The following is a 23,303-nucleotide window of genomic DNA, read 5'->3' on the forward strand; positions in this document are numbered from 1 at the left end:
AAGGAAAATCAGATTTATGGAGTTGATCTAATAAAAGAAATCAAGAAAAGTGAAGATAATTCGAGATTGTTTGAAAGTCGCTTGAGATAGACGTAAATCTTATGCGCACCTAAAGCGAAAGGACATTGAATTTCAAGTTGGTGATAAAGTATTTTTAAAGGTGACTCGTGGAAGAAAGTCCTTAGATTTGGACGGAAGGGCAAATTAAGTCCGCGTTTTGTTGGGCCGTATGAAGTAATTGAAAAAGTTGGACCGGTAGCATATCGGCTAGCATTACCACCTGAATTAGAGAAGATTCATGATGTGTTCCACGTATCCATGTTACATCGGTATCGTTCAGATCCTTCACATGTAGTTTCACCGATAGAAATTGAACTACAACCAGATATGACCTACGAAGAAGAACCGATTAAGATTTTAGCTCGAGAGGTCAAACAACTAAGGAATAAAAATGTTGCACTTGTGAAGGTGTTGTGGCAAAGGCATGGAGTAGAAGAAGCTACATGGGAATCCGAAGAAACTATGAGAAATCAATAGCCACATCTGTTTACCGGTAAGATTTTCGAGGACGAAAATCCTTAAAGGGGGGAGAGTTGTAATATCCCGATTTAGGGCCTAATCGGAATAGTGGTTTCGTGACCATAAATCCGAGATAGAAATAATTATTTTATAATTATTTTGAGGTTTATGATATGATTGCATGATTGTGTGAAAATTTCGTGATGAAATTCTATGCCTAAAGTGCTTAAATTGAAAGTAGGGATTAAATCGAATAAGTTGCAAAACTTGCATTCTAGAAGTTTTTAGTATGAAATTGTTTTGGAATATTAATGAGGAGGTCTTAGATAGAAATTTGACCGATTTTAAGTTCATGGACAAAGTTAGGACATGGAAGGAATTTTTGGAAAGTTTAGTAGTAAGGGTATTTTGGTCATTTAGTTATTAAAATGAATTAAAACAAAATTAAAAGCCGCTTTTGTCCATCTTCTTCATTAGGCCGAAATTTCAAGGGTTCTCCATAGCTAGGGTTTTTCAAGCTTCCAAGCTCCATAGTAAGTTATTCCAAGCCCTGCTTTTAATGATTTTTACTTTTTGAGATCCCTGAACTCGATAAAGCTTATGTTAGCAATAATTTAACCTAGGGTTTATATTTGGAAAAATACCCATAGGTGAAATTTGTGTATTTTGATGTTTTATGATAGAATATGAAGTTTTAAATTATGTTAGACAACTTGTACTACTCGATTTTAAGTAAAAACGAGTAAAAGGGCTTAATCGGTAAAAATACCTAATAGTCACAAGTACATGTTAGAGTGAGAATTTGATGTTGCCATAGAAGAGAAAAGTGATCAGCATGTTGTAAAACATAAGAATAAGGAATAAAGTTTAATCCCGAGCCTAGGGGCAAAAATGTAAATATGCAAAAGTTTAGGGGTAAAATTATAATTTTGCCAAATTTTGAGTTAAGGATTAATTTGATAATGTGAGTATTAAATAAGCTAAATATGTTATTTTAGATCAAGAAAGACGTGGAATCGACCTCAATCGTGGAAAAGAAAAGATTGTAGACTAAATTGCAAAATCTTTGTATTTTGGTAACAAGGTAAGTTCATGTGTAAATAATGTAGCATAATGGTTATTTTTAAGTTATTGATGTTAATTATATGTTATGCTGAATTTTATTATGAAATGTATGCTTTGTGGTTAATTTCAAATAATATGTAAATTATGTGAACTACTTGTTAAATATAATTGTTACCGAGTATTGATTTTGCATTCTACTAAGACGGCAAGGATAAGTGTTCGAGGAAAAGCCCGTTTGAACCTTAGGAATAGATTAGGATACAAGTGACATGTCACTAGGATGGTTGAGCATCCGAACTCGTTGAGTTGAGTCCGAGTTCACTTATGGATGCGAATGTCCGAACTCGTTGAGTTGAGTCCGAGTTCGTGAGATGTAACTAGGCATCCGAACTCGTTGAGTTGAGTCCGAGTTCACTTATGGATGCGAACGCCTCGAGCTCGTTGAGTTGAGTCCGAGTTCGCTATGGGCGGGTTACATGATTGCTTGATTGAATATGTGGCACTTATGTGCAATTTATCCGTATCCAAATTATATTCAAATGTTCAACGGGTAAAGTTCTACTCAAATGGAGGAATATTCGAGATGTAAAGAGACGTATTGGTAAGTGATGTGAAATGGATATTTTGGACAGGTATGTATTTAACCCTCGGGTTGAGTATTGATACAACCACGATAAGATAATAAGATGATGAAAATGATTAAAATGTGATATGTGTTTTAGTGATACATGCTAATGTTGATTGGTATGACTGTTTGTTAAGTTACTTATTATTTGCATATGAACTTACTAAGCATTTATGCTTACTCCCTCCTTCTTATTCATTGTAGTTTTGGACAAGCCAGCTCAGGAGTCGGGATAGGTCAAGGCTCACCACACTATCCAAAAGACTTTTGGTAAATGGCTTGTAAATTTAAGTATGGCATGTATAGCAATATACCTATTTTGTGTAAATGATCTTATGGTATGGTTGTGGAATGGTTGAGGAAATGCTTGATAATGATAAATTATGAAAATGGTTAGTGTAGATTATGCTTGATGTTAAGGAAAACTATTAAGATATTTAGTGCATAAAAACTCATAAAAGGGATGAAATTTGCCATAAACAGAATACTGCAGCAACACTGATGCGAGTTTAAAAATTTACTAAAAATCATAGAAATTGAACTTGGTGATGGAATACATATCAAATTGAAGCTTATTATGTCTAGTTTAACATGAAATAAATGAAGCAGGTAAGGGAATTATATGTTACAAGATATTTGAATTTTAGTGAAACAGGGTCATAGCAGTTTCTGAATCCCCTGTTCCAACTTTATAAATTCACCATAAATTGTAAAGATATAATTAGGTAGTGTATTTTATATTGTCAGAATCCTTATTGAGTCTAGTTTCAGGAGAAATAAACCTCATAGTCATATGGATTTTTTACAGAGAGAAATGTGGTTCGTAGTAAATAGAGGTCAGACCAGTCAAGTCCTAAAATAGGGGTAACTTTAACTAATAAACTGTACTAATTGGCCCAACCAAAAATTCTAGAAAAAAATTAGTAGATAGGTATATGAGTCTAGATTTAGAGAAAATTTACGGATCTTGATTTCAAGTTTCGTAACTCAAGATATGATTTTTCTTGTGACTGTGATGCAAGTAGCTTAAAAGCTGTGAATGTAGAAATAAATAATCCAAAGTTCTAAATATGTTAAATTAAGCTTAGTAACACCTCATACTCGACTCCGGCGACGGTCTCGGGCGTGGGGGCGTTACATTTAGTGGTATTTTGGTAAATCGAAAAGAAGGGAAAGAGGCAAGGAACGTATCGCCCCCGTACCCGAGACCATCGCCGGAGTCGAGCATGAGGTGTTAACGGACTTAATTCATTAATTAAACAGCTCAAACAATTTATCTTAAAATTTCCAGACAAGCTGGCTAACTGCATCATAGTCGCTTAAAAATTCATATCTCGAGTTACAAAACTCAAAATCCAATTCCGTAAATTTTCCCTAAAACTAGACTCATATATCTATCTACTAATTTTTTTCTATAATTTTTGGTAGGGCCAATTAGTACAGATTATTAGTTAAATTCTCCCCTATTTCAAGGTTCGACTACTTTGACCCCTGTGTATTACGAATCAAATATATCCCTGTAAAGAGTATCAATGATTTTCCATTTATTTCTCATAAAACTAGACTCAATAAGGATTTCATTCATGAGAGGAAAAACTCCTAAGTGTTTTTGTACAATTTATGGTGAATTTTTAAAGTCAGAACAGGGGATTCAGAGATCGCTCTGACCCTATTCCACTAAAATTTAAATATCTCATAAAATATAACTCATTTACTGTTTCATTTCTTCTATATGAAAATAGACTCATCAAGCTTCGATTCCATAACTTATTCATCATTTAATTCCATTTCTACTATTTTTAATGATTTTTCAAATTTACATAACTGCTGCTGTATGACACTGTTTTATAGCCAATTTCACCATTTTATGGTTTTCCATGGAATAGGTAATACATTAAGTATACATAACACTAAATATAAATTTTGATTAGACATTCCAATAGCTAATCATCAACAAGCATTTCCACATCACTCATTCACCATATCATAAGATTATCTACACAAAAGGATTATAATGCTATACATGCCATATTTCCAAAATATGCAAGCCACTTTACCGAGATGGTCCGTTGATAGTGTGAGTGTGCCTCCAACCGTCCTGTTCTCCAAGACGGCTTGTCAAAACTACAATGAATGGAAGGGAGGGAGTAAGCATGAATTCTTAGTAAGTTCACATGTAAATAGCAAGTAACATAACCATGCAATAATACGAAGTCCACATTTGCATAATATCACCAAAGCATTCATATCATATTATTGTTATATTGAAGTCTCAACCCGAGGGTTAAGTACATTCCTGTACAAAGTATTCATTCCACAACACTTACCAACTAGTCACTTTCATCTCGAGAATTCTTCCATTTCACTAGAATTTTACCCGTTGAACACATTCGGAATATAATTCGGATACATGGAAAGTTTGCACATAAGTGCTACATATGTAGCCAAGCTATCCGCACGATAGTAGCTCGCACTTAGTACTACACATGCGACCAATTATCCCATAACGTAGTAGCCTGCACTTAGTACTACACACATGATCGAAGTTATCAGGTACGCATAGTAGCCTGCTCTTATTCATCATATAATCATGTTCACATGTATTTTTACTTAATCGATTTTTCCGTTTAACTCTTCGGAATAATAACTGATACTCAGTAGCAATTCTTATTTAACAAGTAGCACACATAATTTGCATATTTCTCAATAATAACCACAAAGCATAATATTTCATGATATTAATCATCATATCATATAAATTAAATTAAATTACTTAAAATGACAATTATGTTACTACATTTACACATGAACTTACCTCGTATGCGAAAATGGTCATTTTTACCATTTTGTCCATAACTTGGTATTTTGTCGATTTTAGCCCGAATTTTGATTTTCCTTACTCTATCATTTCAAATATAGCCTAATTAGGACTCATATTATTCAAATCAACCCAAAATCATATTTTGGAAAAATTACAATTTTGCCCCTAAACTTTCACATATTTACACTTTTACCCCAAATCTCGTAAATTATACTTCATCCTATTTTCTTATGTTTTATGACATGCTGATCATTTTTCCCTTCTATAGCAACATCAAATTCTGACTCTAACATGTAATTATGACTATTATGTATTTTTACCGATTAAGCCCTTTTACTCGTTTTCACTTAAAACCGAGTAGCACAAGTTGTCTAACATAATTTAAAACCTCTTATTTTATAATAAAACACCAAAATACACAAATTTTACCTATGGATATTTTTCCAATTATGAACCCTAGGTTGAATTATTGCTAGCATAAGCTAAATCGAGCTACCGGGATTTCAAAAACATAAAAATCATTAAAAACGGGGCTTGAAATCACTTACTATGAAGCTTGAAAGTTGAAGAAACCCTAGTGATGGAGAGAGCAAAATTTGGCAGCAACTTATGGAGAAGATGACCATTTTTGTGTTATTTTTCCCATTTTATTTCATTTAATATCAAAATGACCAAAATACCCTTCCTTACTAAACTTTCAAAAATTCCATCCGTCCAAATTTTTGTCCATAAACTTAGAAATTGGTAAAATTGCTATTTAAGACCTCCTCATTAATATTCCAAAGCAATTTCATACTAAAAACTTCTAGAATGCAAGTTTTGCAAATTATTCGATTTAGTCCCTAATCTCAACTTAAGCACTTTATGGGATAGAATTTCATCACGAAATTTTCACACAATCATGCAATCATATCATAAACCTCAAAATAATTATAAAATAATTATTTCTATCTCGTATTTATGGTCACGAAATCACTATTTCGATTAGGCCCTAATTCGGGATATTACAAGGAAAAATCGACAGAGAGAGAAAAGGGGAAAACAGACGACAAAAGCTGGAAGAGTTTTGGGGAATTTGAAAAAAAAAATAAAATAAAAATAATAAAAATAAAATTAATTAACAATTATCCCTATATCCCTCAAATTACTCCCCTCTCTCCCACTAACACCCACTTCTTAGAATCCTAGCTCAACCGAGACTCTCCAAGTCAACTGAGCAAAAACTTAGTACCCATACTCATACAGGGACTCGAGCACAAGACCTCTAACACACCAACTCCCTTACCACTCAAACCAGTAGGCTTATTCTGATATGAATTAACGAACAATTTAATATAAGCCCAAAAACCAAAGGTAGAGCTTAGATCCAAAAATAGCCAAAATTTGCTAAAGTAAAGCCTTGAACTTGGGACCTTTCACACACACCTAGAACACTTAACCACTGAAGTAGATACAGATTTGTGTTAAACAATTACAGAAACATAAACAAATATTTTGAGGCGTTACAGATCTCATGTTATTTTGACGGAAGATATTGAGATTCAACCTGATTTGTCATACGAGGAAAAACCAGTTGAGATTTTGGCACGTGAGGTGAAGGAGTTGCGTAAAAAGTGAGTTTTGTTAGTGAAAGTATTATGGTGTAATCATAGTGTTGAGGAAACGACTTGGGAACTGGAAGAAACTATAAGATACCATTACCCCCACCTCTTTTTAGGTAAATTTTGGGGACGAAATTTATTTAGGGGGAGAATTGTAATGACTCGATAGTCACGAGTGTTAGAAAGTGCATTTTTGGGACTCCATTTTCATCAATCAAACTCATAAATATTTATTAAAAATATTTATGAAGCTGGTTGTGTGGTTAATTAGGTTTTGGTTAGGTGAATTTGCATGAATTAAGAGTAATTAGTTATAAGGACTAAATTGCATAAAGGGTGAAAGTTGAATTATAGATTAAAGAAAAATTAAAAGAACTAAATAAGAAATTATGTCATTGCTTATAAATGAGGCGGCATAAGATAAATATTTATAAAACTTAAAGTTAAAATAAATATATTATAATATTATAATATTTTATCTTAATTATTAAGTATATATATTATATCATATATAATTAAGATATAATATTATAATATTATATATTATAATAAGAAAATATAATAAATAAAAGAAACAAAAAGAAAGATAGAAGGTTAAACGACATAGAAAGAAAAAGAAAAGAGAAAGAAGGAAGCCACGGCCAAGGGTTTAAAAGTTTCCAAGTTCAATTGGTTAGTCAATTTAGTCACTTTTTCTAGTAATTTTTATGTTTTTAGAATCCTGGTGTTAAATACTACCCGACTTATACTCGAAATTTTAGAAATTATTGAGTTTTTAAGTGTTGTCTAAAATTATTGAGTTTTCAAGTGTTGTCTATGTTGAATAATTTTAGTATTAGGAACTAAATTAATAGATTTTAAGTTAGAAATGAAAAGGATTGAATTGTAAAATAAATTGTAAATTTTGAGTATTAGGGACTAAATTGTGAAAATTCAAAATTTAGGTATTTAAGTGAAAATGGGGATTTAAATTTAGTTTAAAGTAGAATTTGTATGAAAATATAAGATTAAATGTGAAGAAATAAAGTTAGTCTCGATTTAGGGATTAAATTGAAATTTAGGCAAATATTGAGTAAAAATTGAAATATTAAATATGAGATTGAATTATATTGTATTAATGAATTTTAATTGTTTTAATTTCGTAGCTAATGTCGTACCGAAATCCTAGACTAAAAAGGAAAAAGATAATGTCGACGAAGAATAGTTCGGAATTTTCGGTTTGTATTTCTATAGTCCGAAACTAGTTATTAATTGTTGTAATTTTTATTTAATGTATATGGTAAGTGTTGAGGTACATAATTGATATTTTGATAATTGATTGAGTGAATTGAATTGGTAGATATATATATTGAATACATTGATTTTTGTATTGAAATGATTATATGTGTAATTATGTGATTATATGAAAAACCAGTATTGGATATTGATTATATTTGAAATGTGAAATTAAACCCTATTAATTGTATCGGGCTGAGTCGGATATAGATAGCATGCCAAAGGATTGAAAGAGTTCAAATATTTCTTCGACTTCGAGTCGATGAGTCACAGGGTGTCAATTTACTACTTCGAATTAATTCGATGAGGCACTGGGTGCCAATTTACTTCGGTTTAGCCAATGAGACACTAGGTGTCAAATAATTACTTTGAATTATGCAATGAGGCACTGGGTGTCAAACTAGTGTGTTGGTTGGATCCGTGTATTCATCCGAGTCTGAGTCATGTTAATAGGGGTAAACATATAATAAAATTTTATAATTGATATTGAAATGACTTGGTATAAGAAATGAAATTGATATAGTGAATCGAAAATAGAATGTGAAATATGTTGTAAATACATGAAATACATGAGTTATATACTTCTGAATTGAATATGGAATGGATAGTGCCATTGTTTAATTGATATGTGAGCAAATTATGGAAAGCTATTATATAGTAAGTGATGAAAATTGAGTATGGTATATAATTATGTATTCATGAATTGAGTATTGCATGACTAATGTCATTGTATGAATAAATATGGTTTGATATGTGAATAACCATTTATATAGCAATTGTGTGAATTAGGATATTGTTTAATAAAAAAAAAATGATAGTCATGATACTAGACATTAATATGTCCTTATAATTTAATTGTGCCTATTTTTTGCCTTGTCTTTAAATATTCGGATTATAGAAATACCACTGAGTTTTTACTCAGCGTACGGTTTTGTTTTCTGTGCACAGATTAGGTACAGTGATTTTGAAGAGTTGTAATTGAGGTTGTGAGCATCCATCTCATCACATCTCCAAGTGCCAAGAGGGTATATTTCAAAATTACTTAGGAAGATCAAATGTGTTCCAAGTAATAGGGACAAAAATATAAGTTATGAAAACTTAATTTTTTTTTTAAATGTTCAAATATATTAGTGATTAGCCAAAATCACTTTGGCACCAAATGTAATATGCTTATATCAGGTTCTTTGAGTCGAACCGGGTATAAGAGTGTTACATTTAGTGGTAAATTGCTTCCTTGATGCAATATTTTTTTCGTGAATCCAAAATTTAATAACTTCAATTTAGTCAAACATTCCTATAAATTAACTAAGAACTTTTTAAGGATTCTTTTTTAATCTTGGATATAAATACATCTCGTTTCTTATTCAATGCAGTTAGATTGATTCATACATCGAGTTACTGGCTCAAATTCAAAAGATCGCTTGAAATTTTAGAAGGTTTTAGTAAAAATATTAAACTTGAAAAATAAGTTTGGACAAAATTTTTAGACCTGTGTAAGATTTGACCTAAATTTGAGTTTGAATATCTGAAGCCCAAGCTTAACTTGACCTAATCCATTTTAAGTTTATAATAATTTATAATATGATATTTTTATATATTATGTAATTTATAACACTTAAAATTTAAATCTCTATTAACATATAATATTGTTATAATATAAACATTAAAAAAGTTAAAAGATAATTATTTATAAAGTTTTAATAAAAAATATTAAATTATTAAATATTAAATTAAAATAATATAAATATATATTAATTTAAAAATATTATTGACGAGCCTAAAATGAGCTTGAGTTAACTATTTACAAAAATAGACAAACTTAGGCAAAATTTTACGCCCATATTTTGGGTCAGGCCAAACTTGGTAAGCATAAAGGGTATTAATATAATGTTTAGACCTAGGCTAAACCCGATCCAACCCATGAACACCTCTACATGTAATACTTAAGTTGAGTGTATTTAATAATTAACATAATTGCAAAATAAACCCTTAATGTTTGGGGGTTTTTAATTTTGTGTCATTAATCTTTTTTTTATTAATACCTTCAACGTTATGATTTTTTAAAAAATCAGTCTAATTTTAATAGTAAATATGAATTGACCGTCTATCAAGTGTCAATCAACTAATTAAACATATGTGACGTCATAGATGATGTCATTTTTTTTTTTTTATCATTTTGTTTCCATCTTCTTTCTTCCTTTCCCTTCCTCAACTCCTCTTTATCTTCCCTATAACTTCCTCCCTTCCTCTCTTCCTCAACTCCTCTTTCTCTTCCCTTTTTTTTCTCTTTGAACAACGGAGATAAATCGAAGCCTTCCGACAATGAAATTATGTGGAATGCATTTAAGGTCTCGGGTTTAGAAGAGTTCTCCCTATTCAAAGCTTCAAATTCTATTTCTTCTTTAGTTGTTTTTGTCTTGGGGATTGATTTTCTGAACCAAGATGATTCCATGATTTTGGAGATGGTGATTCGGGTTTTCGAGTTCGGGTCTAAAAGATTGGATATTAACCTCCGAGATTCAGCTCCCATCTCAAAAAAATAAAAATAAATAAATAAAAGATCCTGCCAGGGCAAAGGTGGATTGCTAGTTTTGTTGTATACTTGTTTGCTTATATTTTAAGCAGGAAATTGATGATTGGATTGCTCTATTTTGAACTATTGTAGAGGACAATGTAATATTCCCTACAGTTGATGAAGAATTGTCTTTCACCCAAGAGCATGCTGGAGAAGAAAGTCAATTCAATGACTTTAGGTGTTTGATTGAAAGTATTCAAAATGCAGGAGTAGTTTCTATTTCAGCTGCTGAATTTTATTTCGACTTGGATCACTTTCTCTTTGCCCACCACTTTCATGGCGACATTCTTCCCTGTTTGAAGGTTATTCGCATGGTAGACTTTGGCGAAGTTTCCTTGACCCAACATACGACCAAGCTTGTATTTTCCATGGAGTAAAGATGGGTTTTCGATTTTAGCTTTGTTCGCCATTTTTGAATTGTAAAAGCTCGAGAAATTAAAAAAAAAAGAAAAAACAAAGAAAAGAAATTGATACCCATGGAGTAAAGATAGGTTTTCAGTTTTAGCTTTGTCTGCCATTTTTGAACCATAAAAGCTCGAGAAATTAAAAAAAAATAAATTAAATGAAACTGATATCCATGGAGTAAAGATGGGTTTTCGGTTTTAGTTTTTTTTAGATGAGAAAGAGGAGTGGAGGAAGATAAGAAGGGAGAAGAAGAAAAAAGATGAAACGAAATGAAAAAAAATTCTTAGATAATGTCTTCTATGATGTCACAGTGGCCGGCTTATTTTGTTGATCGGTGCTTGATTGACAGTTAATTTACATTTACTGTTAAAATTAAGATAATTTTTGAAAAAATCATCATGTTGAAGGTGTGAATAAAAATAAGGTTAAGGTCATAAAATCAAAAGCCCACGTTAAGGTTTTTCTTTTTTGCAATTCTACCTTAATAATTAAATATAATAACTTATTTGATCCTTTAATTTTATAAAAAAATTATTTTAGTCGTTTATTTAATTTTTCGTCTCTCTTAATTCTCGAACTTCTAATTTTTATCAAATCACCTCAAAATAGATAAAAAAGTTAGAGGTGTTAACTTTAAAACGTGACACACATGTGATAGTCCATGTGTATACTACATTAGTAATTAATTAATTTTCTTTAAAAATTCAAAAATAAAAAGAATTCAAAAATATAGAAAATTATAATTTTTAATTTTTTTAAATAACATTATAAAATCTTTAAAACCTAAAAATTATTAAAAATAAAATTTGTTTTATATATTTTTTAAAAACTTTTAAAATCTTTCTATATTTTTTTGGAATTTTTTGAATTTAAAAAATTAATTAATTGATAATATGATTACACGTGGACTTCCACGTCAGCAAAGTTAACATCTGCTAATTTTTGAATTCATTTTGGAGTGATTTGATAAAAAAAAAGAGAGGCAAATTTAAGAGTTAAAGAGACGAAAAATTAAATAGAAGGCTAAAGTAACTCTTTTTTTTCTTAAGTTGAAAACCCAAATAAGTCATTATACCTAATAAGTATTAACATATCAATTAAGTCATAATATTTTTATCAAAAAAATATTATGAAGTTAAAGAGAAATAAAAATTTCGAATATATATTTTATAAAATTTTCAAATAATATTAAACGACTTATTTGCGAACAAATAAAATTTAAAATTTTGAAATATGTAATTAATAAGTTTTAAACATTTTATTTAATTTAGTTTAGTCACTAGCTTGTTTTTGGTATCTTTTATATTCGTTCTATAATTTATGTTTAAGATTTGTGGTTGTTCCTTTAATAATATTATCTCTAAAGTTTGGACTTGCATTATTTCAAATTTAAGAAAGTAATTATTAATGTTATTTTTTGTCTAAAACAAGTATTTTGTAATATGAAAATGAATAATATTCGTACACTTCTAGTAAAATTTCTAGGTTCCTCCGCAAGTTAAGAGTTGACAAGTTTTCTATAGAAGTATAATAAAATATTAAAAAAGACACATGATAATTTTTAAGGTTGTTTATAAATAAAAAGATATATTGTTAATGTATCAAATATTAACTGTATTAAAATATAAAGAAAATGTTCCTTTAATATTTGTTTAAAATTTTAATAAAATATTTAAAAATATAATGCTATTTAGCAGTTTTCTAATACTTGTTTATACTACAAACAAAGTTTTTTTAATAATTTTACAAGTATAAAATTTTAATATTTGTTTTGTAAATTACACTTCAAAAATTTATTACTTTTAAAAACTAAATGTTGGGACATTGAATGTGATTTTATACATTTAATTTTTAAATTCTTTTTAATAATGTGTTTTAATTTCTATAATTAGTATAAAGTAAAATGTGTTATTAAAACTTTTGAATATAATTAAAATATATTAATTCTAAAAACTCCACTAATAGTATATTAAATAATTTCTCTTTAAATATTATAATAATACAAAAATTTAAATAATAATTGAAACATTTTTATTATATTCATTGTAGAATATAATTTTATTTCATATAATTAATACAACACTATATTATTCAAAATAATAAAACAATTTTTATCATTATTAAAATATTTGTACAAACTATAAAAATTGATATATTGTAATTTAAACTCTTCACTATTTAATTTTATTTTTCCCTTAATATTGAAAATTTGACCATAATGCTTCCTAGGTAATATATAATTAATATATTTATAAAGTTTCATGTATAAAATATAAAGTTATCTATTATATAAATAATTAAAATTATTATTTAAATCTAAGTTAATATAATTTTTCTTTTTGTTAATGGAGAGATGATAATTTAAATATAAATAAATTATAATATAAATTTTAAAATTTTATTATTATATAAATTCACTTAATAAAAATTTTGTAGTTGAGTTAGATTTCTTGTTTATAAGCATGATAAGTTTTCTTATAATTAAATTTAATTAACTAAATATTTTAGTAAAATTAAAATATATGATAAAGCTTATAAATAATAATAAAAATTTAAATAAGAAATTTAGTAATGTAATGAAAACTAGAGCATATTGCTTTTATATATAAAAATGATAAATATAAGATTAGATAATCAAGATGGCAGTAAGTTTACAAAATTCACAAACTCAAGTAACTCCTGTGGCGGTAGCAACATTAAGAAGAAGCTAAACTGTTTTGGGTTAAGTGTCTTCTCTTTTTGCCCTATGTTGTACCGAGTGGTTGGGTGAGTTGGTAGGTTAATGTCCCTTTAAATAGATGTCATTAAGGAATGTCGGGAATGATACTTGCTTTTAATGCATCTATTTTGCTTTGTCCCACTTAAACTGTAGACCATAGCTCTGTAATTCATTGCTCTATCTTTTTTGGAAGTTGAGAAATTTTATTGATAAAGTGAAGACGCTGAAAAATAAAATGCAAAAGCCGAGTAAGACTGCCACTGTAGGCCCCATCATCCCAACATCAATACCGAAGGACGTTGATACATACTCCTTCACAGTGCCTTTAAATGTTGGTTCAACAATCATGGTTTCGACATCGCCAAGCTGAGAGCTGATAATACCCTTTAAGCTCCATGCAACAGGACAAATGTAATAGAACCAGATCCACCATCCTGGAATTCTCTGCACAAAATGGTAAACAATAATCAACTAGAAATTTTACTATCACTTTTTCAGTAAGATATCGACAGTAGAATATGCACTACGTACTGGCTTTGGGACAAGAAAACCAGAGTGGAGATTCCATAAAGAGTAAAAGGCAGAAGAGAGGACTGATGCCGTATGCTGAGAAGGTGTGAGACCAACAGCCATCAAACCATAAAAGGTGAAATATGTGAAGGTAAGAAACATGAAGAGAAGATAAAGAAAAAATTTTCCTGCATAATATAACAAAAAGATTCATATAAGCAAAGTTGCATTTATTGGAGCAGGTTCACAAAATTTTCTTGTAATTACTACTTGGTATGATCAGATATTGGATTCATGAAATAAATTTGATCCAAATATATATTTATCAAAAGAAAATTCATGTTTGTTTCTTGTTGTATTTGAAAGACAATTTGACTTAAAATAAATAGCATAAAATGGGGTTGTTAAAGGTAAATAAGATATCTTACTGGCTGTTCTTTCAAAATTAATCATGAAATATGTGATGACTCCAAACAAAATTGTTTGAACAAGAATGTATGGGAGCTCCACAAGACCCTGTTCCACAAAAGAATTGGAGCAGCATGTGTTAGACCTGCATTTTAAGGTCAAAATAAACTATATACTGAACCAAATTTCCTTCAGGATCGCGCCAATTACCTGGGCCGCAGCATAAGAAATTGGAGCATAAAATCCTGCTGCTCTCTCTCTATAGAATACTGTTCTTTCGATGGATACAATTGGCTGTACTGAGGAAGCATTATTGACCCCAAGAAATATGCATGAGGAATAAAGGGCACCCATAACCATAAACAAACCTTTAGTTGTATGCCTGCAGAAACAATATATACACCAAAGATTTATTGTATTCAGTTTGTAAAACAATGGCAGACAAAATTTCAACTATTACCACGAAAATGGAGGTCCAAAATATGGACAACGATTTTGGTACACAGAAACATGAAATAACCAAAATTACTTGCCTTTGGTTACCAACATCCCAAAAGACGGAGCCATATATTAGTGCGCACACCATTGTGAAAACCAGTCTCACCAAGTTATAACGTGGACTTCTCCAGTACACAAGAGTTTGCTTCTTGAGGCAAATCAGAAACTGAGACAGTTGGTCTTGTGAATAGATGGAAGAAAACTTTAAAGGTTGTGAATCTGGTGGTGGAACACTCAAACGTGTAATGGAACCTTCCACTTCCCTGTAATGAGTATATCAAAATGTTTAATCATGGTGGTCGAAAGCAAGTTAAACCCACTAGTAACATGACATCACAGTAATTACCTATATTGTTCAGAATTTTGGTATATATCTGCAAAGTCTCTATCAGTTCTCTGCTCTACTGCAGGGTTTGTAACCTCAAGCATCCAGGTTGCCGGGTTGTATCCATCAGGAATAGAGGGAATGCCATCAATGCTCTACATTAAAGAAAAGAAATATTAAAATGTAAATACCATTCTGATCATTAGCGAATATGCTGAAATCTCGTAAATACCTAAATAAAGGTCCAAAGGAATGTGAATGCATTCAGTTTCCTTGGTGCATTGCAGTTATAGTCTTGCTTGGTCTCAAACTTGCATGCTAAGTACTATTTAAATTCAAAAACCTGAAAATAATGATAGTAAAGTCACCTGGAAATAGTCAATCAAAATCTGCGAGCGCACTCCAAGTTTCCCTCCATATATAACCCGACCTCCTCGTTTCAATAGCAGCAGCTAGATATGAAAATTTATAGGCAAACTTAGATGAAAAGCAAAGTATTATTTAAGCTTCTTAACCTAGCTATCGCAATGGCATTTAAAACATTATACTCAGATAAACCTCGTCGAATGCTTCAAAAATGTCAATACTGGGTTGATGAATAGTGCACACTACAGTTCTTCCAGTGTCAACAGTATTACGAACAGTTCTCATCACAATTGCTGCAGCCCGTGCATCAAGTCCAGATGTAGGCTCATCCATGAATATAATGGAAGGATTTGCAACAAGCTCCACCGCAATAGTTAAACGTTTTCTTTGCTCTGTCGATAAGCCACTGCTACCTGGTAAACCAACTATAGCATTCCTTAGTGTATCAAGCTCTACCAAACGCATCACTTCTTCAACAAACTCCTGTAGGTAAGTGTGCAAAAAAAGAATATGAGAAATGCAGTGAAGTGAAACTAGACTAAATACAAAACAAATATAAATTGCTGAAAGGATTATGCAGCTCACAATTTTCTGGTCTTTGCTAATTTCTTTGGGAAGACGAAGACTGGAGGAAAACCAGAGAGACTCCTCAACTGTGACTTGAGGAGAATGTATATCATTTTGCTCAACATATCCTGAAATTCTGGCAAATGTTTCCTGTACCTTTGGGTATCCTGATATCTTAATATCCCCTTCAATGTATCCACCGGTTTTCCTTCCGGAAAGCACGTCCATCAATGTAGTCTTTCCCGCTCCGCTGGACCCGACTAAGGCCGTAAGAACACCTGGAGTGAATACTCCACTAACATTTGAGAGGAGCTGCAATCTCGTTTCAGGTATGCCTTGTGCACTCATTTCCTGAGATATTGGATAAAAGGAAAACAGGGAAATTGAAATGGATGGTATACACAACTGCAATAACAAATCCACGAGAGAATCATACCGCAGGCATATCCACAAAGTAATTGAGATTATGAAAAGTCATTGCTAATGGTTCAAATGGAAGAATCATTCCCCTCTTACTACTGCCCTGAGCAGATGGAGAAGCCGATTCCAACTCTACGTTTTCAGCTGCAAAGATTTTTTTTTTTGAATTTTGTGGAAGAATTATCAGAAGAATCCTTTAAAAGAGGCACAGAAGTCCTATATATCTATAAAAAAAATGATGTTGCATATATCAAAGATGACTAACCATCACTACTTTCAGCGTCATCAGGTACAATTACCGGGGCTTTACCTAAAGCTATCGAGAAGAGAAAAAAAAAACGGATACAAGAGAATCTTGAAATACGTACATAATAAAGAGTTGGGAATTAATTTAATAAGTAAAAGGATAACCTACGATTCAGGTAGGCTAGGGCCAGAGTCACAATGATGTTGAAAAGCAGGGTATAACCTATTAACACACCAACTCCAAGCCAATACCAATATCCAGCAGAAGGTAGAGCATGTGAATGAAGCACATTGTATCCAACTGTATTGTTTCCAGTAGCAGATATCTGAAAAATGTCTCCACAATTACATGTCAAGCATATCGATCATTATCAATAAACAGAAAATTGATGCAAGCAAGTTGATTAATGCACCTTTTTCCACCTCGTGGCTGTGAATTCATTAACAGATATTGCTCTTTGCGCATACTGTAACGGTGATAGCCATGTAGCCCAAACCCACCATGGCTTAATCTGGTCTGAAAAATGAATAAATCAATGAACATCAATAACATTTTTATCTTCTATTCACAAGTGAATTATCTCACGGCATACCTTTAGGCATAAGAAATCCACCCATTAACATTACAATTAAAAGTGCAGCTGAGCCGAAGGTATTGGCGACGACTATATCTCGAGCAAGAGCAGCCACGGTTCGAAATAGACCAATTGACATTTGGTGTACTACAAATTTTAATAACAGGAAGCGGAAAAATCTGAGTCCAAAAACAAGTAGTTAGAAAAAATATTCCTGATAGTAAAAGCCTAATGGGAGAGAGTGAAAGAGGAGATACCTCCCAGCAGAAGGGGCAAAACCAACGGTGAAGTACGAAACACAAGACCATACTACAGCCTCAAAAACAGAGTAAGGTACACGTATAATCCAACTGACGATAGACCATACCCATGGAGGATGAAATAGATTATCTCGTTGTTTGTAAAACACTGGGAGTCGAAATATCATAAGGGGTAGCTCAGTAAATCCATTAAACATCAAATGCACCACCCCGAAGTAAAGGCATGAGAGGTAGAGGTTGCCATCATTCTCATCTCTAGGATGTAGTCTTGTTCGGAAAAATAGTGTGCTCGTCACAAATGCCACAAATGCCACCTTAAACGTGTTATTTGTAGATTCAAAAGTGAAAACCACGAGCAAAATTAAACTTCAAAGTAAAAGATTATATAAAAATATCATTGTCCTAAGTTCTTACGTGATAGCAGTCAAGCGAAGAAAAGATGAAACGGTAAAAATTCTCTCTATCAGATACTTTGGTAATTCTAAGTTCATTATTGAAAAAAAAAAAAAAGAAGACAAAACAAACATAAAAAATACTAAAAATATTTTCCATGAAAATTCACATCCTAACCATTCTCAACTCATGTATCCTCAAATCATAGATTGTTCCTCAAATCATAGATTTTTTTTCTCAGCAAATAAAAAGGTTTTTAATTAAAAAATCACCAAAAAAAAAAGTCATGAAACTAGAAAAATAAATGCCAAAAAGAAAAAAAAAATGATGGCCGCAGCAGCACCATCTCCAAAAGCATAACACAACTATTAAAAGCCACACCAAACCCAAATAATACCAAATAATAAACAATAAAATAATGATGAAACATGCTTGTGTCATCAACTGAAAAATAAACTTTGTATAAACCTAAAATCACATCTTTACATAAAATATTTATCACTTGTCACTCATGTCTCCTATTATCTCAAATGAATTGTCAATCTGCTACTTAATGAATCACAAAAGAGACTAACAAATCTATTAAATGACAACATATGACGAGTTAAGCTAAACTCGTACAAATACCCCTCGCGACCCTAAAGCTAGGAGACTAAATCATTGCCCTCTCCTAACTCCAACTGTGCAATCTTCTTCTCAAGCTTCTTCTCCTTCATAACCTTCTCTATCACTCAAATGCTACGACTCTCCCTCCAGATAGGATGAATCGACCATAACCCCCTCCACGCCATATTTTGATATTAATAGCCATCAATTCTTCAACCACTTCGTTTTCATCCCTTGAGATGGCAAGCCCACCTTTCTCCAATTGCCAATGAATCTTCTACTTCGTTCCTTAAAATTTTCTTTTGTTTTCATTAATAGTATCTTATAGTGCCTTAATCAAATCTTCTCACACTTTCTGGTCCTTTTTTTTCCCTTCATGCCTTTAGACATTCAATTGCTTTCTAACTTTTAAAATCTTTGTCGATTTCCTTTATATACCTGATTGGCTTTCTCCTATTTCTTTTCCCCGTCACCACTCCTCTATAATTATTAATATGGGTTATCTCCTTTAAACCATTGTAAACAGGATCTGAAGAATCTATAGCCTCCTCATCCAACCAATTTTTGTCAGCTCCATAATATGGAATCACTGAACCTACTACATTTAAACCAGTCTGATTCAATTGCTCAACAAAGGGCTAATTCTAGCATAATTCATCTTGAATATTCAATACAAAACTTATCTTGAATATTCAATACAAAACTTACACCATCATCAGCTGGATTACAAGCCAAATAAGGTTGCAGGATCGTGCTTTAGGCTCTGCTTCGTATATAGGACGAAAAAGAGTGAGGAATGATTCAACTAAAAATTAAGAAAATGATTATGAATCTTAACCATTTGATTAACAAACTTACCATCCATACTATCAGCAAAGCCTAAATGCTTTTTCGCCAATTTTCTTAGGCCCCACTTGTATAAAGGATCAAGTCAGCCAATAAAACTTATCCATAATATATCGAATTTTTTTTTCTTTTAATCTTTTAAGCCATGAACGTAATTATCAGTAATGCTATCATCATTTACATTCCTCCATAACAGTAAATGTGTCGCAATCACATGCCTTTTCGCATAGTTTTCGACTTATCTTCAATATATTCAAACTCTCGATTTGACTGACCATCTTCCCCCTCCTTCCTGATAAACTTAGGTATGCTATTTTCCTCGTATGATTCAAGGCTACCTTACCTTAATGATATTTACTAACTTTACCGAACCATAACTACTGGCTCCACCTTGATGATTTTGACCTCATGAATCAAGTTTTCACATTGTAGCCTTATCACTTCACCAATCCTTGACTTTCTATTAGTGACGATTTAAATGTTACCTCTGACAAAAGAATCCAAGTATCTAGTACCTGTGTCAGCTCTTATAAATTCTCCAAACTTCTAGACAATGTTTGTGAATGCTTGGATTCTCCAAGTGCTAATAGGAATATCATAAGAGGATATCCAAGGAATCCTACTTTTAACTTTAATGTTTTCAGACCAACGTACAATTTTCTTAAACACCTTCCTTAAAACAAATTGCTATGAATCGTTGAAAGAATCAACAACTTTTGAAGTTTGCACCTCATTACAGTAAAGCAAGACCATTTTTTTTGAAGATTCTTCTCAAGAATATATCCCCTCAACTCTCGAATCATCCGAGTTAGTTTCGATTTTGCTAATCACAAAAAGGGTATTGCACCATCCCATCCAGTATCGCTTCTACTATTTGAGGTTACCTGAGACACTTGTTTTTGGGTACTAAAGATCCTGACAACAGTACTGCAAGGGAGCAACATTCCTTGCAAGAGAACTTCTTAAGCGTGCAATTCTTAGGCAGCATTTGTTGACAACTCTACTTGGGATCAACCTTCATCTTCGGAAAGCTGTGAAGATAATCTTGGGAACAACTTTCATATTGGAAAAAGTTGTGAGTCTAAGCTTAAGAAGATTGGCAAGATTTTTGGTTTGGCTCACTTAGCTTGGAAGCTCATATATGAACACTATTAAGAAGTTGCTTCTCAACCTTTCTCTATAAAATAAGTGCTTCCTGCCCTCTCCTCATAGAACAAACTGTGCTTCCTCTTATGTAACTGTCATTGTACTGACCACCTAGATAACTCTCCCCCACTATCCACGTTCAATAACCTCCTTTTCTTCTACTATCCATTATTTACTCCACGTTCACCTACTTTCTTAATAACCTCCCTTTCATTACTTTGAAGGGTTACAAATAAAGAATCAGATGTTTCATTCGGGGGGCTTTTTTTATTTTTTATTTTAAATTTAAGCCTGTTGTTTTAATTTTCTTTGCATCTTTCTTTAAACAATCCAAACAACCATTATAGCTTTCACTTAATCATCTATTATTTTCATTATCACCACTTTCCCATCGCACTTATTTTTTAGGGTCTATTTTAATCATTCTTTTTATCATCTCTCCATGACAATTCATTATACTAATGTCAAGGTTCACAGTTCAAAGCCTATGACCATCACACAAAGAGCATCCCATGAAGGTTAATCTATTAAATGAGGCTCATTTGACCCGGTTCGAAAAACAAGTGACAAAGCCTAGCTACTTGATGCTTTGGTGGCACAATGAGACAATTATGAGAAATTAGAGCTACCTCGATAAATAGGAAAATTAATCTTAAAATATTTGTAATCTGATAGGATTTTATTTTGTAATCTTTGAGATTGTGTAAATTCTTTAAATGTAGATAGATTCGATCTCAGTTGTCGATGTAAAGTTAGTTATATCGTTGAAGATTTCCAACGTTTTAATGAATTTTTGTGAAAATTGCCATAAACATGTAAAAAATTTTGATACCATGAATTGGATAGTTTTGAGTAGTTTAAAGGTTGATAATTAGTTATAGGTGAATAATTAGATGAACGGAATCAATTTTAGGCAAAAAGATTAAGTATAAACCAAGATAATTGAAATTCAAGTTTGTTATGTCAAAGGTTTCAATTACAAGAGAATATAGCTTAGGCTTGCGTTTTTGGTTTGTTTAGGTGAATCTTTGGTTGCTAATTGATGGTGTATTTGTGTGGTTACTATGTGTGAAGCATCAAAATCGTTGGAGCCGTCTACGTGTAAGGCAAAAGACAAGGAAAAACTAGTTTAAGCTTTCAGCAATTAGGTGGAAGCATGATCGATGAGTGTTTGGAATCACTACTTGTAAACACGATTCATAGCGTTATTTGAGAGCTTAGGAATAACCTAAACCCTTATCCTAAGTTTCGAGTGTAAGCTTTCTATTTCTCTTACTTTATTTTGGCAATTATGTGATTATGTGAATAATTGTGCATTGATATTATAATGCGATATTGTGATAAGAGACATGTGTAATGACTATTGTGAATTGTGTTGTGGGGATGATATACATTCCAAATGAAAATGATAATAATATGCTAATAATGCAAATATGTAGCGAAAGAGAGAGTAATTTTGGTAAGTATATATGTGTTGAATTGTGGAATGTAATATTATTATGGAAAGTAATATGTGAGAATCTTGTATGTGATATATGATGTACTGATTTTAATACACACATAAGTGGTCAGATATGTAATGGCTCACTGAGCATTGTTGTGACATTTAAAGTGCAAGTAAATGTGAATTCAATAAGCATGCATTGTGTACAAGTTGTGATGTAAATTGATGGATATGAACAAAGATGATGTGCATTAAATCAGTAATTAAAAATGTGTAATTGTGGATATTTTGGCCTTGTGATATCTTGAAACCGTTGGATATAGTTGACATGCCAAAGCATTGTGAGTACTCACTTATATGTATTGTGTTTTTGAGCATTGAAGTCCCAGGACAGGTTGGAGAGATAAGGGAATATGAGCTAAGCTCCATTCAATGGGACATGTTTGAGTGTTGGAGAGTGTTAACTTTATACTTCACTTCTTGGTATATGTTTGACTCTATGAGTTAATTGGTGTGTTGGAGATCCGTGTATCCGATGTGTGGTGACAAGGCCCACTGTCATGTTTCATAGCCTCAAGTGTCAAATTATCATTTAAATGTGATCTTATATATTGTGATAATACGATGTGAGATGGATGCATAAACATGTGAATAATACGTTAAATGAGTTTATTTAAATTTCATGAAAATGGTAGTATGTTCTCCTAGTAAATTGTATATGTAATTGTGGGTTGGGTCGTTTCTATTTAACTTGTGAATGCATGAGAAAATATCAGCTAAACCTATGAAATAATTAAAGAATTTATCCGTTGTTTAGTCTTGATGAATTATTGTTAAATGAATTACATATACAAACGAGTGGAGTGTAATTGCATATAGGAGTATATGTTAGTTTATGATTTAATGAAACGTGAATATGTTATTTTGGCTTGGTTAGAATATGGTTCTGAACGTGGTTACTTTGACATTCATTGAGCTTGTTTAAGCTCACCCACTTCTTTTTAAACCATTGCAGATTAGTTGTATTCCGATGTGAGTAGTGTGGTTCCAAGGGAGTGATCCAAGCGAGACCTTTACATTATTCGTAG

At 31.6% G+C, this 23,303-nt stretch overlaps 1 protein-coding gene across 2 annotated transcripts in view; it reads right to left on the reverse strand.

Annotated features, from left to right (window-relative positions):
* Nucleotides 1-13,679: 13,679 nt before the first annotated feature.
* The window catches only part of LOC108481313 (ABC transporter G family member 31-like), a 42,996-nt gene continuing 33,372 nt past the window's right edge, over nucleotides 13,680-23,303 (reverse strand). Inside the window, exons 10-24 of one of the 2 annotated variants that reach the window (XM_053030575.1) lie at nucleotides 17,778-18,094; nucleotides 17,539-17,699; nucleotides 17,359-17,462; nucleotides 17,115-17,271; nucleotides 16,965-17,015; nucleotides 16,716-16,843; nucleotides 16,298-16,630; nucleotides 15,905-16,195; nucleotides 15,715-15,798; nucleotides 15,368-15,501; nucleotides 15,057-15,284; nucleotides 14,734-14,905; nucleotides 14,544-14,631; nucleotides 14,137-14,303; nucleotides 13,686-14,049 (exon numbers count right to left, since the gene is read on the reverse strand). In XM_053030575.1, the coding sequence (XP_052886535.1) occupies nucleotides 13,783-14,049; nucleotides 14,137-14,303; nucleotides 14,544-14,631; nucleotides 14,734-14,905; nucleotides 15,057-15,284; nucleotides 15,368-15,501; nucleotides 15,715-15,798; nucleotides 15,905-16,195; nucleotides 16,298-16,630; nucleotides 16,716-16,843; nucleotides 16,965-17,015; nucleotides 17,115-17,271; nucleotides 17,359-17,462; nucleotides 17,539-17,699; nucleotides 17,778-18,094 (2,682 nt within the window). In that variant the 3' untranslated portion in view covers nucleotides 13,686-13,782. Of the gene's footprint in view, nucleotides 14,050-14,136; nucleotides 14,304-14,543; nucleotides 14,632-14,733; nucleotides 14,906-15,056; nucleotides 15,285-15,367; nucleotides 15,502-15,714; nucleotides 15,799-15,904; nucleotides 16,196-16,297; nucleotides 16,631-16,715; nucleotides 16,894-16,964; nucleotides 17,016-17,110; nucleotides 17,272-17,358; nucleotides 17,463-17,538; nucleotides 17,700-17,777; nucleotides 18,095-23,303 lie in introns of both variants that reach the window. The other variant, XM_053030574.1, reaches the window with a different exon arrangement.

The sequence above is a fragment of the Gossypium arboreum genome, chromosome 7 (genome assembly GCF_025698485.1).
Source record: "Gossypium arboreum isolate Shixiya-1 chromosome 7, ASM2569848v2, whole genome shotgun sequence".
In the NCBI taxonomy this organism is placed as follows: Eukaryota; Viridiplantae; Streptophyta; class Magnoliopsida; order Malvales; family Malvaceae; genus Gossypium; species Gossypium arboreum.